Raw genomic sequence first — 19,849 nt, 5'->3', positions numbered from 1 at the left:
CATTAAACCACAGGCCATGTGTGCCTGAATTATAAAAGCACTATCCTACATTGTAGCTAAGGTACTGTTGTTCATACTGTATTATCTACACTGTATATACAACAACAACTTCAGTCCATACAATGAGCTTCAGGTACATCTTCATAGATGTATACATTACACGTGTCTTGGATGAAACATATGAATGCAAGACCAGAGTGAATTGTTTTGGTAGGGTTTTGACATTTTCACAGCTGTAGAGCACTGAGGTAACTTTGCACTACATCCTCGTGGAGTTAAATATTTTCCATTTCTAATAATCACATTACTTACAGTTCATACATCCAACAGCTGACATGCAGAACTGTATTCTGAATTAGTGCAAGTTGGACCCCGACTTTTTTTGTCAAATATTACAAAGGATGATGGTTCTTTTTTCTCATCTTTCATGGTACATGTACCTTACCACAATCGAACCATGTTCATCCAGCGACAGTATTGCACATCTCAGTGCACTAATCACAGCTGTGCAAACAATCCATCATACTCCAGTCGCCAGAGAGTTATACAGTGCATACAATGAGAATAACAATAATAATAATAATAATAATATTCAATCATATACAATGTACAGTACCTTGACAATTAACAATAAGTACATGTGTACATGGTGTGTATGCATGATGTGTGTATCTGCAGTATGTATTATAACAGTGAAAGAGTTGATATGTGCTGGAGCACAGCTAGTAGAAATCACAATCGCTCACTTTTGTTTGCAGCTTAGTTGAAATAAAATGAGCCTTCACATGACACCACATATTGTACACAAAGCAACGCTGCCTTCTGAGTAGGCTTTAATACTGCTACAAGTTTGGAGCACATGCTGATTAGAATGCACTACACAGGCTAGCCCAGGTTTGTGCACACTGTAATGCCCCAGCTCTCTTACCCCTAAATCAGCCGCACTGTCCAGAAACCAAACACACGGTAACATTTTATAAACTTGGCTATAAAAACATTGAATAATGCATGATGTACCCTCTTTACGGCAACCACAAGAAGAGTACCTGAAGCTTCAATTTGCCATTAATGGTGATTTTTTTTTTTTCTTTCTTGACCATGCATGCATATTGAGCATCAGATCCACCATGATAGACCGTGACCTTGTACATGTATCTCAGGTACATGTATGAAGTGTTTTCTTAATCCATGTCAAATTAACAGAGTTGTGTCAAGCAGGAAGTTATCACCATAAAATTTCTGACTCACAATATCTTTGGAAAAAGTCCAACAACATAGTGTTTTGCTGATTTTTTAACATTGTATTTGTATATTGTACATGTACATGTAAATTCTAAGAGTCTTGTGATACCATCAGAAAAGAAGCATTGGTTTTTTTTTTTTTTTCAATTTACTTTCACAATACGGAAGAATTCATTATGTTTAAGAAAGGTTTAGTAACAGTCAAAATAAAAAAGATATAGGAAACACTCACCAAAATTGTACTTTCTGAATCTATATTCTTGAACTAGCCCATATTCATTGATCTTTGATAAATTCTAATATATGTGCTTAAAATCTCTGTAGTGCACCTGATAAAAATAAATAAATAAATAAACAAACATCATTACTTGGCATGAAAAAAAAGAGTAAAACACAATCAGTGTCAAAAAAAAAACCCCAACAACCTAGAAATGTTGCTATGGCGACTGGTATGCCTCAGCCATATCACATGGTTCTCTAGTATTCAGTACCAGCAGATTTAGAGTATGTCTTGACAATAAGACAACAATCACATAATTGGCAAAAATTGAAATGACATATTTATCACAAATGTGTTCAGTGTTTACTTTCCTTGATCTGGGTTTCATTTGGATGGATGGCTAATTTAAGAGAGCAAGTATTCAGGAATTTGAGCATTTTTACCTGACCTTTGACCCTTGCCCTTTTGACCCCAATGACCCATAATTCTTCAAATAATCACTAACTGTTAACATCCATTCTCATGACAAAACGTATAGCTACAATTATGAATTCTCAAAATATCGGGAAAAATTATGACATTTTAACGTTATCACTTGACCTCTGACCCCATGGCCAAATCTTTCCCTAAAGAGTTATTGTGCGGTAATCCCTAGTTTGATTTAAGTTTATGCATTGAGTAATCTCCATGGTATGGAGGAAAAATGTAATTTTACAGCATTAAATAATAGAATTTCAGCATTTTAATCTAACCTTTGACCCTTGACCTTTAAATTCCAACGAGAATCATTGACAGGCCATACATGCATTGTATGTGCACCAAGTTTCATGAAGATACCTTGAGCCATTTGAGATATGGAGAAAAAAAGTGAAATTTTAGCATTTTTCACTTGACCTTTGACCCCATGGCCCAAACTTTTTCGAGAATCTTCATCTGTTAATACATGTACACACTAAAGTTTCCAGAAAAAAAAACATTCAGGCACTGCATAGATATGGGGGAAAGAGTGAAATTACAAGAATTTGACCTTGAACTTTGACCGTAAGAATCTGCACCCAAAATTGATAGAGAACTTCATCTGCTCACACACCAAGTTTCATTAGGATGCCTCAAACAATTTTTAAGTTATGCTGTCCGCAAAATTGATTACCATACAGAAGGATGGGCAGACGGACAGAAGGAAGAACGGAAAACGTGAACCTGAAAACATAATGCCTCCAATGACACTTCGTGGCTGAGGTACAAAAAAAAAGAAAAAAAAAGAAAGAAATCCTCAAAACAAAATGTTCACCATAAAATGAAAACTACACAGCAGAAATGATGTGTTCATGGCTTATAAAGCCTTTAAATGTCACAATAAGTGTAGACGAAGGAAAATCTATTATTGAACCATGAGTCAAATCTCAGGTACGGCTGTAGAACTGTCTGCCAGTTGAAAGACAAGACTTTCCTTCAGGTTTCCTCCAGTGATTCAGGACATTACTAACAAGCATTAAAGCCCAAGTATAGTATTGGTAACACAAATATATTGACAGAAAAACTGGGGAAGGTATGTTTTGAACTATAAGGAGCACAACATTTTTTTTTTTTTTTGCTTTTTTTATTATGTGGATCAGCACCATTGTTACATCATGACAAAAATGAATACTTGCAGCTCTAGTTGGCGCAGTAGGCACTTTCACATCAGCCCGATGTTTCGAAATAGCGTGCTATTTTCTGACTTGGGAAATTAACCCGATCACGGAATAGTGCGCTATTTGATAATGTGAATACAAATTAGCGTGCTAATTTTATTGCTCTGATCAAGAAAATTTCTGAAGTCCAACTCGGGAAATTTCCGAAATAGCGGGATAATTTGCAAACTAGCGCGCTATTTGATAATGTGAAATCGCCTCAAGAAATTAGCACGATGCATCCCATCATGCCCAGCATGTGTGACCCGGCAAAGCGCGCACTCTACTGGTATACCCGACACTGTTTGCGCATGCTCAGCTGTCGAATTAGCTCGAAAAATTGTCGGGCTTATTCTCTAAGGCTGATGTGAATAGGAAATGAAATAGCGCGCTTATTTGCGATTGCGAAAAATATCTTGAGCTTGGATTTTTATCGGGCTGATGTGAAAACGCCTTATATAAGCATGAATACTGACAATGGGCATGGCGGACTTAAACACACTGAATATTCATGTTTTTCCCCTACAATATTCTTTGATTCAATTACAAAAATTAGGACTTTGAAGTGAATTTCTTGTCTGATCACGAGCACATAAAATATTTCTTTCATAAAATCATGAAAGGAACTAGAGATTTGCAGTAGCATTTCCTGTAATATTCCCGATACTTCTTTACATGGGACATGTTAAGAAATATATAAGCTGTAAGACATCTGTATACCAAATTCTCATATTTTTTCTACCTGAATGGTCACATTCACTGTACTAGCTCATGACCCATCTCTCATGTGCCTGTTTTACACAATACAAGTAGTTTCAACGTGCTTAACATTTTCATTCAACCAATTACCTTCTTCTTTTCCATCATATATGTGGACAGCTTCAGTAGCCACTCCAGCACGCTTCACAAGAGATCACTGTTGCACTTCGATGGTGAAAACCAACAACTCTAAAAAACCTACTTTTGCTACATTTTTTTTTATACTAACCTTTGAAACTTGCGCACATCTGCACAGACTAACCACATCCAGATAGGAAAAAACTCTGCAAAGAATAGTAAGCAGCAAAAAATCAGCAAATGTATACACAAGAATATTGAAGGAACATGGTAAAACATATGGTACAAGTAAATGGCTGGCAAAGCACACATCATATTTATTTTATTTGACATAAGTTTGTTCTTTGAATAGGTGTAAGACTAACTAGGAAAAAAAAATGTATATCAACTCCCATGGGTATATTTAGAATTTAGACATTTGTTCTTTCATAAGCACAAAGGTACAATACATTTGTTATCTATGATATTTGAGGGGTTCTTTTTCATGGGAGAGGCAGATATTCTTTCAGCTGCATATACAACCATTCATTTTTGATATTCTTTTCACATAACACTGCAATTATTTCTGACTGAAATTGTTGATTTAAACAAATCACGTTCTCAGAAAAGGCAACAAATTGCAAGCAATACGATTATAAGGGGCACAAAATTGAACTTTGACCTTCACATTCATTCTCTCCTGCACCTTTACTGGGATGGTTTACTTTCAGTCTGTTCTGCCACACTGAGTACCTGTAGCCCCCTACATGTACAATATCCAAAGTCTACTTACAGTTCCAGCTGTCATTAGGGCTTAAACATTTCACTTTTGACCATATAAGGTTTTTCTGAAAATATTCACAGCATTGCTGTGACCTTGTCATGAAATTGTCAATTTGTCTCTATAACTCTGAGCAAATCCATTGAAGACTCTTTGAATTCTGGTAAGAAAATTATACTTTTAGCCAATATCTACTCACCTTTAATATCAAAATGTGATCAGTAACTCTATCTATTTGTGGACCCCTATGGAAACCAGCTCTGCTGATCAGGGTGTTCCACCCCATGAAGAGGAAATAAATAAATTCAAAAAAAATTCATTTCAATAAAGTAATTGTCCACATATCACATTATATTATACCTGTGCTTATCAAACTATGAATGTCATACTGATATATTTCACTTAAGCAGAGACTCCAACTTTCCCGCTTTCGATGGGAGATCTCACGCTGAAAGCCCCTTTTTGCAGAATCTCCCGTTCTCCCGCTTGAGAGTTAATTTCTCCCGCTTGAAATGATTTCTTACTTAATTTCATTTTATGCTGAAAAATAAGCATTAGATAGCACTAGAGAGCATCTAGAACCCTAGACCGCAAGGAACTTCGTGCTTGTGATGTGCGCTTTGCGCACATCAAGTTGGAGTCTCCCGTTTGCTAGGGGTTTCAGGCGGGAGAATCTCCAGATCAGAAGGTGCTTAGGGTTGGAGTCTCTGCTTAAGTACACTATTTTTTTTTTACCTCAACCTTTGACCTGTCAGCATAATGCAATTAACTGTTTATGTCTACCCGTTCTACAAAACTTACCGAACATTACCACTGGGAATTCCTAGCTACAAATGGCTAGAAATATTGTGTAATTGTTACAGAACAAATGTACATGTACCTTAGTATATCTTCCTTTGGCAATTTCTGGTTAATAAGGGCCTCCTCCTCCGTCCGAATCTGGAATCAACATTGAAAAAAAAAAATTGTCATGATCATAGTAACTGTCAACTGGGTTAATTTCAAACTACACTTCATGCCATCATTGCAATTTGTCCTTGAAACACTTTTGACAGAGAGCCTCTACTTTCTTACACAATTACTACATTGTGCCCTTTATAAGCACTTTGACTACATTAATTGATCATCCATACTGACCATGAAGATTAACCCTCTAACTCTCTCTGCAACAAAGGGAATATCATCAAATTTATTTCTATCTATTTTACCTACAAATATTATGATTGGACTTTCCATATGAAAGCTGGGGCCAGAAAATGACTTTTTTTTAAAAGCCACATCTATCATCCAACATGTCACCTTGAGCTTGGATCTTTCAATGCTGTCATTTTTGGCAACTAATATTGTATCCTTCTCAGCCAAAGTCAACACTACATGTATGTACTCTGTGTATTCAGAGAATATACATGTACAAATAATTTTGCTTCAAGCATATGAATGCATTTCTGGCGCGCAAGCATTGGATGGTAGATCCAACATTGTACCACTCACTTTGATAGTTGCAATGATCTACAACTATAAAAATTCCCTTTTGTCCCTTGATGTCATCAGTGCTGAATTATTCTTACAAAATCATACAATTGAAGGATACCAATTTTTTAAAGCCAATTTTCCCCTCTCTTTAACCATCAAAAAAGGGGAAGTATCATGGAAATTTATGTTCAGGTCAATGGAGACTTGTGAGGTAATAACATTAGCTACCGGTACCTAAATTTGGATATTTTGTTACGACTAATAATGTTATGGTTTCATGAAAATAAGAGCAGCATGAAATGACCTTTATCTTATCTTATCATACTCTTTATAGAGTCTTATAATTATGAAACCTCTAGTGTTATGTATAATTCAATTCTATTCATTAAAACCAACTAGGGCATGGTGTGGAAATGACCGATTATAAATACACAAGAACAGGTTTAAAACAGACTTGACACTGCTGGCATTAACAGCCATTACTCTTCCCCACCCAACCATGATACACAAAACCTTATAGCAATCATTCCCAGTTGAGAGATCTAAACTTTCCGTACAATGGTTACATGGTTATATACTTTGTTTATTTTTAGGCATTAGTTCCTGCACATTATCCTGGCTTGATTATTGGAGTTAATTTAGATAAGCCTCATGTCACAGAGAAATCAGGAGATAACAGAATACAGAGTGCACAAGAAAATTCTCTGATAAATGAAGATTATTTAACTTCAGATACATACTGTATTGTATTCAAGGCAAATGCCACTTGATGTCTCGCCTGCCAGCATATCGCAATGTGTGATTAGAGTGTTTTTCAATGTTAGTTCACTGTCCATTTGACCTTTGACCTTATCAGACTCTGCCAATATTCGAACTTGAAAGGCATCTTTAAATAATGTACCTGTGTGTGAGTTTTGTGGTCATTGCTCAAAGCTGTGGAAAGTTATTGAAAACATATTATATGGTGTTTATCAGGAAAAGTTCAATGTCATTTTGACCTTTGACCTTGAAGGAATTCACAAATATTCAATCTTGAATGGCATCTTTAGGTGGTACATTGTACCTGTGGGATGAATTTGGTTGTCACAGCTCAATGCTGTGGAAAATTATTGAGAGTACACCACAATACTATCTCTACAGTTCTTCTCCGGTGAAGTTCATTGACCTTTTGACCTTTGAACTAGTCAGATTTCATCCCATATTCAAACTTGAGAGGCATTGCTAGGACGTAAATTAACGATGTACCTGTGATGTGAGTTTGGTGGTCAGCTCAAATCGGCGGAAAATTATTGGGAGTACACCACAATACTGTGAGTATCCAGTGCTTTATTCATCAGGGAAAGTTCACTGACATTTTGACCTTTGACCTTGTCAGCCATCACCTAATTACAATGTATGCCAAATTTTTTGGACTTTCTCTACTGAATCTCTTACTATACAGGCAAATATAACAATAATGTGTGTGTGTGTGTGTGTGTGTGTGTGTGTATTAAAAAGAAGGAAAGAAAAGAAAGGGGTGGGGCTGACATACATAATGCACACTGTATGAATATGTACATAAATTATACTCTGTAATACACACTTGCAGGACTGTATACAATGTACAAAATATATTTCCAAAGTATAGGCCTATAGGCTTATGCTGTATCTGCTTATCAAAAATAAAAGTCATAATCAATATGAATGACACACACATGCATGTATAAAGCAACAGTTTACTCAGGCATAGCGTGTGTGTACCTCTAAATTTTGTGTCACCCAATAACAATCAATGTCACACAAACGTAGGCCCTGCAATTCTGTGAAGGCCCTTTCTCACTTCCATGACTAATCTCCCTTTTCCTCGTAGGTTAATTTCTTTGTTTAAAAAGACTGACATGATATGAACTCATAAACAACTGTCCACAAACACAATAAACAAACACAAGTCGTCTTTCCTATTGAGTTTTTTTTTTGTGGTATTTGGCAAAAGCACCTGCAGTGTATTTGTTCAGTGGAAACAAACTTCCTCCTCTGGCCACAATTTGCCATCTTCGGGGAATATATTACAATCCTTTCACAGTAGGGGTTCAACATTGTGTTATTTATGGTATCTGACTCACAGCTGCTGAATAAACATGAGGGAGTTGGGACACACTGAATATAATATAAGAAGGCTGAACACAAAGAAAGGAGAAACTTAAATCTGTACATGTGTGTGAGTTTTACAAACTGGCCAAGTGCCTACTTTTCCCCCTAGAACACAAGGATTTTAATTAACATTCCCTCACAAAAAGTCAGATACATGTAGGAATACAAGAACACAGTTCCACCTTTTAAAGCATATTCCTCCCACTCCAATGCACTGTTTCTACTTTTTGGGAACAAATTAATATGATAAAGAAATAAATGGAACAGCATGAAGATTATGTCTTTGTATTATGCCCATCATCAGAACTTCAAAGTACACTGTAGAAATACAGTTGTATAGGTATAATGTTAACAAATTTTCATTAAAAAAAAAAAAAGGCTGATGTACATTGTATTGTAGGGGGTGCATGATGACTGATTTCTCAATTTTGGCTGACCACTTTTTAGATCCATTTTCAAAAAAAAAAAAAAAAAAAAAAACAGAACCCTGGACTGCTTTGTGCCACATACAAGTGTACATCTAATTGCATTGGCAGTCATAACTTCTACTGTGAGTTTGATCTTTGACTCTTGACTTTACAATGTACTTTCTTTCCTTTTGACTAATACTACTTGAGGCTATCTATGCTTAGAGCAAGCTTAATGTTTATTCTTGAATTAGACTGGCCAACTAACCACTGCAACTCCTATACAGTACAAAGAAACTTTTCTTTTTCTGGTGCAACATCACATTTGCAGTTTCATGCATATCCTTTGAGTCAGTGAAATATTATGTTTATGTCCCTTAGAGCTGCATGGCTTAATCTGGGGCACTTTATTTTCTGTGGCACCTGTCAGTCACCCATAGACAAAAGAAAGACCTATTTGACATCCTACATGACAATGCCCCTACTAATTCCAATATGTAACTTTCATGTAAAAAAGGGCAAAGAACAATAGAGCACCTTATTCATAACTCAATTTTTAAACATAATCATATTTTAGCTTTTGAAGCTACCTTTTATTCATACAATTGTATATCTACTCACACTAACAGTGCAGTTCATACAAGTGTACCCTGTACATATGTGTTAAATGTTACTGTTCCAATTGTACTCTTGTGTGTCATCTGTTGTAACCTGTGAAGATAACAAAAAAAAAGAATTAAGCTGATCATGACGAAATCGGAGAAGTGTTTAGCCTGACTCTCCGGTGACGTAGGCAAAAGGCGAGGTTGCTGCAGATCGAGACACAAAGGATTGCCAACATGTGCCAACCTCTCTTTGTTATGTTCTTCTCGGTAAAGATACCACCTACTATTCATGACCTTTGAGCCCTAGAATGAAAGAGGTTGCAGCACACTTGGGTGTACATAGTAAACAAATGACACCAAAATCTGACATATGGTCAAAGTGCTGCATGGAGTGTCAACTACAAGTGTACAGGGAAACAGACTCAAACAGAAAAATTATAAAACACAGCCACGCTTTGCATATCCCCAATATGTAATTCATCTGGTTGACTTCACTTTACAAAGATATCAACCAGGTGAAAAAACACAAACTACGACACAAAGAATATCAGAGAAATTTATGCAAGAATACAATGTAGACAACTGAAGCAAATGATGCATACATACTGTAATTTATCATGGCATATATGCTGATGGACTGATCTACAGTAAGTATGGTTTGTCTTGTCTTAGAAATAATAACTGACATCCTTGGCTTGAAAACAAAGAAACCATTACACATTTGTACAAATGTGAACATGTATATCTTTGATGAAATGATTAGAAATCACTCTTATCTTTGCAAACACAGAAACCACACACATACAGCTGTACATGTACATGTACATACAAAACAAGGAGTTCAAATGCAAGAGCAGACATCCACGGAACTATTAATTTGAGATTTCAAATTAAAGCTGCTGAAAAGCAAAGAAAAATCATTAAAATGTGTGATAATTTCATTATCTTTAACAACATTTCTTGTTATTTTATGAGTGTGGTATCACTGAAAAGAATGTATTTTTCTTTATTTGATGATGATCTTAAAAATTAAAAATGGTATTTAATCTGTTTTTGCATTCAAACTCTTCAAACATACCACAGTTCATCTGTATCTCGGGTTCAAAGACACAAAGCAATGCAGTCTTCATGTGCAAGGGCATTACAGAACACATTGAAGCAGCACTATAAAGGATACATACAAAATGGGCTTAATTTTGAGGAAACTGAAAAAAAAAAATTGATTACTTTAAAACCAGACAGGAAGCCCTCTTTTATAATAACATGAAGACATCTAATGCACCACAAGCAAAATATGTACTCCATATCCTTGTATTTGCCAGCTCTCCTCCATGCACATACATGATTTGTATTTTAATATGCACCATAGGTTTGGGTTTGGGTGGGATGGGGACAGTTGTATACATCACTCATGCCACCTCACATTCTCCTTTCACACACAGTTTATTTAGGAAACCTTAGAATCTTGTCTGGGTCTTTCCTGACAGCCAATATTATGGCCCGAATTCATGAGGGAGGTACAATTGAAACCATGGTTTAAACCATGGACAATTTGTATGGAGTGCCAACTGTCGCATGGCCTATTTCGTTACGAAATAAGAGATTTCGTCGACGAAATGACTGATTTCATAACGAAATAGATTGCGCACTATGAAAATTGTCCATGGTTTAAACCATGATTTCAATTGTACCATCTTCATGAATTCAGGTCTACATGTGTATGATTACAGTGTGTATAAAATACTAAATTGAAGCCAAAGAACAATTTGGATAGAAAACTATAATGGCTGGCATATATGCGCAGCCTATTGTAGACATTGTACAAAATACGAGTACACAATGTACTTCAGGAAATATCCAATACAATCGGTTTACAATTTCTCTCAAAGGATATCAACCACAGTTCTGTACGCCGACCTCGGAAGGTTATTAGCCCATTCTCCCTATTTAATGATCATCTTCTTTCTGGTCATTAGTACCAGCATATCATACATGTACACATGTGAATTTGAATACACACTGACCTAGGGCTGTATTTAGCCAGGGCTGCACACTAACCCACTTTTTCTACTGGTCTGACCTGCCTGTCGGACCAGTAGGTGCCCAGTTTTCCATGCTTTACTGGTCCATTCCTAAATATGTTACTGGTCCGACAGTGACTCAGGGTCAGGGACCGTCAGACCAGTGCTAGTGTGCAGCATTGATATAGCCATTAGAAGTGAACTACATTGCGTCTTACCAAACGAGAGGGTATTCTCTATACATGTACATGCATGTTCTTTGAACAGTTGTACAATGTGAAATGGAATTAAAATCAAGAAACTGTGATCTTATCAAATTAATGCTATCTTGTATTTAAACTAAGTAGTGATCACTCTTAGACAAAGTGAGATTGCACTACCTTGATTATTGACTAATGCATAATTATTTTACTTTTGTGTACAAATCTTATTGCAATTTGATTGACAAATTGTCCTATATTGACGTACAAGCATGTAAATCAATGTATAAATCTTGCAGTATGATAATCTTGACATAATGTGACTGATATCACATGGACACAATGGTTTGTTTGTTTGTATACTTGTAAGCCATCTCAACACATATTAGGACCAGTGGCCATACTGTATGATATCTGACAAGCTACGTGTAGCTCAGCATTCAATGTGTAATGCCAATGTCAGTGATGTAATCTTTCTAATTAGTGCCAAGAGCTCAGATCACGATTTTGAAAGTAACTGCAAGATACAGGGTGATCATACTTATTATGTATATGTATCGGTGCTTGTTCACATTTCCATATTTAACCCCCCCCCCCCCCAAAAAAAAAAAAAAAAAAAAAAATCAAACAAGTACTGTACATTAATAGCCATGCTATTTATGGGGTACACCCCAATTTAGGAAAAAAAAAAGGAAAAAAAGAGAGACCCGCAGGTCTAGCGCTCACCTGAGTATCGCAAGTTCACCTTTCACGCAGTCACTAATCTAAATTAATCACAGCTCTACCAAAATTTGACCAGGCATTCTCAAGTAGAAGATGAAAATGTACAATAAAGGCCCAAATTGTTTAAGATTCCTTAATTTGGGGGGAATGGGGCCCCCTGGGGCCCTCTGGGTGGGGCATAGTGCCCATCTTGATAAATTGAGATCCTGACCCCCTAGGGATGCTACCTGCCAAGTTTGACAAAAATCCATCGTGAGGTTTTCAGGAAGAAGATGAAAATGTACAATTCAGACCCCCATTTGGACCTTCCCAACCATACCCCCCCCCCCCCCCCCCCCACCCCCAAGAGGGGCACCCCTGGATCTGCTATGAACAAACTTGAAAACTACAGTCATTAATGTACTCACTGATAGTATTATCTTAGCTCTATAACTTCTGATTCTAGAGAAGATTTCAAAAGATTCCTTCATTTTTTTTAATTTATTTTTTTTTTTTGGGGGGGGGGTGGGCCCCCTGGGGGCCCCCTGGGTGAGGCATGGTGCCCATTTTAATAAATTGAGATCCTAACCCCCTAGGGATGCTACCTGCCAAGTTTGGTGAAAATGGGTCATGGGGTTCTCAAGAAGAAGATAAAAATGTACAATTTAGGCCCCATTAGGACCCCTCCCCACCCCCCTCCCCTGGGTCCCAAGGGGGCACCCCTGATTCTGCCATGAACAAACTTGAAACTACAGTCATCAATGTACGAACTCATAGTATTAACTTAGCTCTATCACTTCTTTTTCTAGAGAAGAAGATTTTTACAGATTCCTTAATTTTGTGGTACATACATGTATAGGCATCCCTCTCTTAAGACCACTAACATGTCTTAGGATGTGATCGGTGTATTTTTTTTCTTCTCATGGCTAGAAATATCTTCATGAACTTCAGGAAAATATCCCAGGTAAGGTTGAATCCAAACAGCCACAATGCACAAATGGATTCTGGGGTCTATTGACATAGTATAGTGAAACCCCGTTATAACGAGGTCCGTGGGACCGGCGATATTACCTCGTTATAACCGGTACCTCGTTATATCCGTACGCATCAAAAACAAAGAAAAACATAGGCACTATACACCCATCAATGGAACTTATAAGAACACCCTTTGCGTTGTTATTACACAATAATATGGGTGAATGTTATTGAGAGAATAAAGGGAAGTTGTTTGTGAATTAGACGAAAAAGTAGGGGCTGATATGAGTTAATTCTTTATCGTAATTCTTGTTTTGTTAAATTTTTCTACACACCAGCGCAAACAGAGTAACATACAGACGTTGTTTACCGTAACTTGCGAGGTATTTTTACGCTGTTGGTGTTCAGCGAGAATGCGATGATTTCATGAATCATTTCGGCTGTAATCTTGTACAATGTATGATCGTTGTGCCCGAATGGATTAAAAATGCGTTCTTTATTTTCTTCCGAAAATCTCTTCGCGTATATCCGTTCGTGAAAAATATGCGACAGAATATTGAATGTGGAAGGTTGTGATCCTTTTTACTCAAATCTGTACCTGGTAGACCATTCTGAAAGAAAGAAAAATCTTCATTGTGAAATGCAGTGTTAAAATTGTGATAATGAACAAACCCAGATCTATTCAAACTAGTAAATGCGTTTGTTTCTTTCTCTGATTTAGGTTAACATGCATTATTCAACTTTTTTACGCTACTGTCACCTGGCGAGATCGCGATGATTTCAGAGTAACACACATGCGTTGTTTACAGTTAACTTGCGAGGGATCTTACGCTGTTAGTGCCCAGCGGGAATTCGATAATTTCATGAATCATTTTGGCTGTAATTTTACACAATGTATGATCGTTGCGCCCGAAGGGATTAAAAGTGCGTTCTTTATTTTCTTCCGAAAATATCTTCGCGTTTTGTACATCTGTTCTTGAACAGTTAAACGCGTTTGTTTCTTTTTCTGAACACCGATTAGTAGGTTAACATGCATTATTCAACTATTTTTACGCTACTGTCACCCGGCGAGATCGCGATGATTTCATTATTTCGGCTTTAATCATACACACTCATATTCAAATTATCATTTGTTAAATGACAATGAACAAATCCAGTTCTATTCAAACTAATAAATGCGTTTGTTTCTTTTTCTGAACACCGATTATAAAGTAGGTTCAACATCTATTATTCAACTATTTTACGCTACTATCACCCGGCGGGATCGCGATGATTTCACTACTATTTCTGCTATAAACACACACACTCATATTTAAATTATTATTTGTTAAATGGTAATGAACAAATCCAGATCTACCCAAACTAACAAATGCATGTTTTTTTTTCTGAAAACTGATTAAGTAGGTTAACATGCGTTATTCAACTATTTTTACTCTACTGTCACCTGGCGGGATCGCGATGATTTCATTAATCATTTCGGCTTCAGTCATCCACACTCATATTTGCTAACTAGCAAAAGAACTGGAAGTCGGAACTAAAATTGGAAAGGATATAATGATGAGTCGCACACGCATTCCAATTGTCCATTTTTGGTCACAAGTGTCGCTATACATGAAAAGTTTTTGAATGCTTTTTTTTTTCTCTCGTTGCGCTCTTGTCTGACCTAATATCAAGCATGCGTATCTCGCGAAAAAGAAAATTGAATGATTATGTTTAATACATGTAATTTAGTAGGAACATCGGAAGACATTCCTGCGTAAAATCGCGTGGTTTCGAAGAAAACATGGAAGGAACGGTTCTCTGCAAAACGGGAAAAAGACGTGGATAGCGTGAATTCGGCTTTCAATGTTTCATTTGTCGCGTGTTTGAAAACGGCAATTTAGTCAAGAAATGGAACCTCGCTATATCCGATCAAATTGCTCATGTTTTTCTATATCGTGATTTACCCAAATTGTCCTCGTTATAACCGGAATCTCGTTATAACCGAACTCGTTATAAGCGATTCGTTCTGTCATAGGTTTACACGCAAAGGAAAACGGGACCGACGCGATCACCTCGTTATAAGCGGTTCCTCGTTATAACCGAACTCGTTATAACGGGGTTTCACCGTATGCCCAATTACACATAGACTGCCAAATACATTGTTCTTCTCCTTCTTCTTTTTCTTCGTGTGGTTGGAGCACAGCACACCATCTGGTGTATAAACATTATAGTACATGTACTCATACTTTTTGACTGATCTAGCGCATTTTTCTTGTGTGTATTTTGGGCGGACCACTTCACTTGGTTTGCACCCTGCAATTTTGCTGCGAATGAAGTGGGATATTATAGGTATATGTGGGTCATGATCTCTCTAACATAAGGGACCTGCTATTTATGTCCTCCCAAAGGGACAGTTCTGCCTCTTACTGGAGGGTAAACAGCACTCAGCAAGATTCACTGGGCACTGTTCAGACCCGGGCCATTTGATTTCAAGGCAAACATACTATGCATTGAGCCACCTCCCCATGTATTATTATGATTTTTCTCTTTTTTTTTGTCTTTCCACTCAGCCTTTTTCACCTTTCCACTCAGCCTTTTTCACCATATTATAACTGGGTTCTTATTGAGTCTTGGTAGCATCTTCTTCTTCTTTGTTTTAAGCTATCTCCTTCAATCCTGAAAATTCTGGCAGATATCAGCTGGTTGTTGTGGCAACTTCACAGGAATGTTACCCTGCTCTTTGCAAGAGAAGTGAAGTGTTTTATTTTTTTTACATGCATTATGTATAGGGTATCGTTCTCCTGTAACATGGGACCAACAGCTTTAGGTGTCTGTCGAAAGACTTGGCAATGTGGATAAAGTGACATGGCAAAGGGCATTACTGTCGGGGTGGGGCTCACACCTCCCACATGCGTAGAAGCCTGCGATCTTATTGCCGTGGTCTTAAACCACTCAGCCATATCAACTCCTCTGGCGGATGCATATGAGCAAGTTGATATTATGGAAGAGAGGTGTATAGTCGGCTGTCGGACGGGGTAGAAAAGAGCGCAATGCATACAATGTACACAGAAACTAGTGAATGTTCAAAAGAACATATAAACTGGATTCAATCAATAACTTTTTGGACTACCACTACAGGTCAAAGAATGCACAAAATTATAGGAAAGAGTTTCTTTTGTACCCCCTATGAAAACCTCAACACAAGGTCCAGGACTCTGGAATCCTGCATAGGCCCCATTTTTTTTTTTTCAAACTTTCTCACTTTAATAAGCAATATTAGTATTACATGGTTGGAAATATCATTTTTAGCTACACCTGTATCCAGCCACTGGCAATCCAGGGCAGGGTTTAGTTAGGGGCCACATACTGTTTTGACCTGACCACAATGACACTTATCGATACTTTACATGCAGGAAACAGAAGTGTATTCTGACATGTTTCAGCTTCTCAACAATGCCAATGCAAACCAAATTTGGTTATCAATACAAATTATTGCCATAAATACTGTTGGACATCTACATAAATCGCATAGTAACTGCTGCACTACTCATCCACTACCCCCCCCCCCCCCGATACGAACACGCATATGCCTTGCAGCGTACGCACATCATCTGCTGAAGTTGTTCAACCACTCTGATCGAAAGCATCTAACGCTCCATTGGGCCCAGTTGCGAGAAAGTCTAAAAATCACACACAACTCCCCCAGATCATACGCAACTTTGTGTTTAAACACAAGTCTGCTGCTGAAAGGGTGTTTGATTTTGTACAAAATAACAAATGCAAAGTTTCGGGCAATACTTGTGTTTGATGTGAAGTGAATTGCGTTTATATAATCACAAGTCCTCTTTTTTAATAGCAACACCTGGTTGCATGCGCGCGCTTGGCAATTCAACTCATTCGAGTCCTGGCTAATTTCAGCAGAATGTGCGCCTCCACCAAGCACATGCACGTACCCCTCTGCAGCTGCCAAGCACATGCACGTACGCATACAATGTCAGTGAGTAATCTTGAACTGATATTCATTATTTCTGCATGCACCAGGCAATGTTTATTGCAATGATTTTATCATGGCCAAAGTTGCAATGTAATGACATGATGCCATGACATTGTACAGAAGCTGAATTGAACCATGCATGTTATCTAGTGAGAATACCACTAACAGTAACATTACCAGATATAATTCTGGAAAAATATCAATTCAATCTAAATTAGGTCAGGTGGGTTCTACAGCTACTGGACCAAGGTCTAACGTTAGAACTCTGGTATCTAGACTAATCTAGATCTAGATCTTCATGTTGATCTTGTCTCTGGAATTGAGTAATTGACTATTAAAGTGTTAGTGTTTGGCAAAAACTGTGACCGGGACGTGTGTGTCCATACGGGCCCCTACAAAAATGCCAAACCCCCGGCCCTGCTCTGCCTGCCCTGCCTGCCCTGGATCGATTGATTGCCAAGCCATTGGATAAATTAAATTAGGGCCTAATATGTGGGGTTAATACTTTGGTGGGGTGCAAAAGGAACTCTTATTCCAGCTCCATTACATATTATAAGCCGCACTCTGTCTCTATGACTGTACATTTGCAGATCCAAAACCAACGATACACACACATATAGATCCAGTCGCGATCGCAGAGCAGAGGAGAGTACAGGTGCTACACAACATAACAGACGGGTAGGCTCGCGCTCGTTGTCGGATCAAGTCTCAATGCTTCTGCCAAAAACCTATGCTTACTTGTTTCATTTCGACATATCAGACTCACCTCACTTCTACTTCTTACACTACTCGTCATTTTTCCACAGGTAAGTGCGATTCCAAGGTGATATAATTTCAGCCGGGCGTCACACACTTGCAAACCATAACAATGCACGAGTTGAGCATAACATTGTTACCGTCTCCTGTCTGCATTTGTGCATGTCCTATGGTGTGTTATGTTATGGGAATAATGGCAGGACTTTAACAATTCCTTACACTCGTTAAGAGCGCGACTTTCATTGGCTCGCAGTGTCCCCCTTACCAGGAAAGGGACCGGAGACTTTGCATGCTTACGTATTTCATGAGGATATGTTTACCACATTATTTGTGTATTTTTTCCATTTTCCGTACAACGATTGTATCGTAGCTGTCTTGTTACAGAAATGCTAACTTTCTCTCTGATTTGATGAGTAATCTAACAACCAATCAATTTTCCTGTCTCTTCTGGTGCGCATAATCAGCTGTAGCTGGTGTTTTGAGTAAACCACGCATGTGCAGATCAATTAGTTGGCATGAGATCGATGTTGTGATACTGCTCTCAAGCGCGCGAAGAATCACACGCTTTGAAACGAGCTCGCGAGTTTTCCTTTCAGAAGTAGACCAACTCCTCTTGGTAGTTTGTGTGTGTACGTGATACGGCGATTTTTCGCCAGCTTTTTTTTTTTTTTTTTTTTTTTGATTCCATGCCCATGTGGAGAGTCTATCAAAATCCTGACATACTGACAGAACAAATACTAGTAATAGTAGAAAAAAAGTAAATAAGCGGCTGAGAAATCCAGCTGGTTATTCGGCATGGATGTTAATAGCCAACCTAAAGAATCTATACAAGCAAATATACTATAGGCTTGTGATTATGTACATGACAAGTTTGACAAGTCAAGTCATCGAGACGAGTAATATCTCACATTATCTATAGGTCCTGTAATAGATAACGAACAGTTTATACAGAGCACTGAGAGTATAATGTATCACCTTGTTTTACCAGGGAGGTGAGACGATTATTAGGTAGGGTCTATATTTCCGAAGAGATAGGTCCTATACTCCTATCATCTCTTTGAAAATGTACTCAATTTGATGACTGAAATGCTTTATTTGAAAGGAATCATCCTAGTCATGCATTATAGTAGCGAAACGGTAGTCTGTAGGGGCCGCGGAACGGGGTGGGGGGCTGAATCGTAAAAAAACAACTTGAAACAAAAAAAAAAAAACTACTGTACAATGAATGTACAAAGACTCGTCCTTACATTCCTCCAGGAGAAGTTGTCAAGATGACCACACAAAAAAAAAAGAAACTAAAAACGTTACGCGGCTCCTGTTCTGTTGAGTGAAATGTTACATGTTTTGTTCATCGTGGAGCAAATGCGCTAAAATTACGTCAAGAGAATAGGTGCTGCTTCTCCTATTAGATAACAAGTAATATTGGTTGCAACTCCTGAACAATTCATGACGATGTTCTATCACCACACAACTCTTAAATGTTGTGTAGGCGTTGCACAGCGAAGAAAAAAAAAATCACAAATACTGTATTGCACTTTATATGGGTCGGCATCACCAACTACAACCCTTCTGCAAAGAATAGATGTACAAATATATCTTTTTGGTATAGTTTGAAGAAGGAAAGAATGTAACTGGAAGACCTGATATCGTCATCATTCTCATCTCACTTGAGCAAAGACATAGGCCTAGTGTTTGTAACCAAGATTAGGCCTACGTAACATATTTTCAAACGCAATTTTAGAATTTCATAGTTTTCATTTTTACCCCAAATTTCACTTCAATGTCGGCAATCATTGTTTGTTTTTTCCCGCAGACTGCTGAAAAGAGATTATGCTGACCCCCCCCCCCCATAAAACAAAGAACAAAAAAAAA

General features: G+C 37.7%; 1 protein-coding gene across 1 annotated transcript in view; it reads right to left on the bottom strand.

The window, feature by feature from the left end:
• The window catches only part of LOC139726448 (uncharacterized), a 45,317-nt gene extending 27,208 nt beyond the window's left edge, over positions 1-18,109 (bottom strand). The window contains exons 1-3 of the mRNA XM_071637404.1: positions 17,988-18,109; positions 5,613-5,671; positions 4,124-4,178 (exon numbers count right to left, since the gene is read on the bottom strand). Coding sequence (XP_071493505.1) covers positions 4,124-4,178; positions 5,613-5,671; positions 17,988-18,017 — 144 coding nt within the window. The 5' untranslated portion in view covers positions 18,018-18,109. The remainder of the gene's footprint in view (positions 1-4,123; positions 4,179-5,612; positions 5,672-17,987) is intronic.
• Between the last annotated feature and the right edge of the window lie 1,740 nt (positions 18,110-19,849).

This window comes from Diadema antillarum, unplaced genomic scaffold (assembly GCF_040938485.1).
Source record: "Diadema antillarum isolate AM-2024a unplaced genomic scaffold, OU_Dant_1.0 seq00000083_RagTag, whole genome shotgun sequence".
In the NCBI taxonomy this organism is placed as follows: Eukaryota; Metazoa; Echinodermata; class Echinoidea; order Diadematoida; family Diadematidae; genus Diadema; species Diadema antillarum.
The sequence above is the reverse complement of the archived record's forward strand: the minus strand, read 5'-3'. Positions and strand labels throughout refer to the sequence as shown.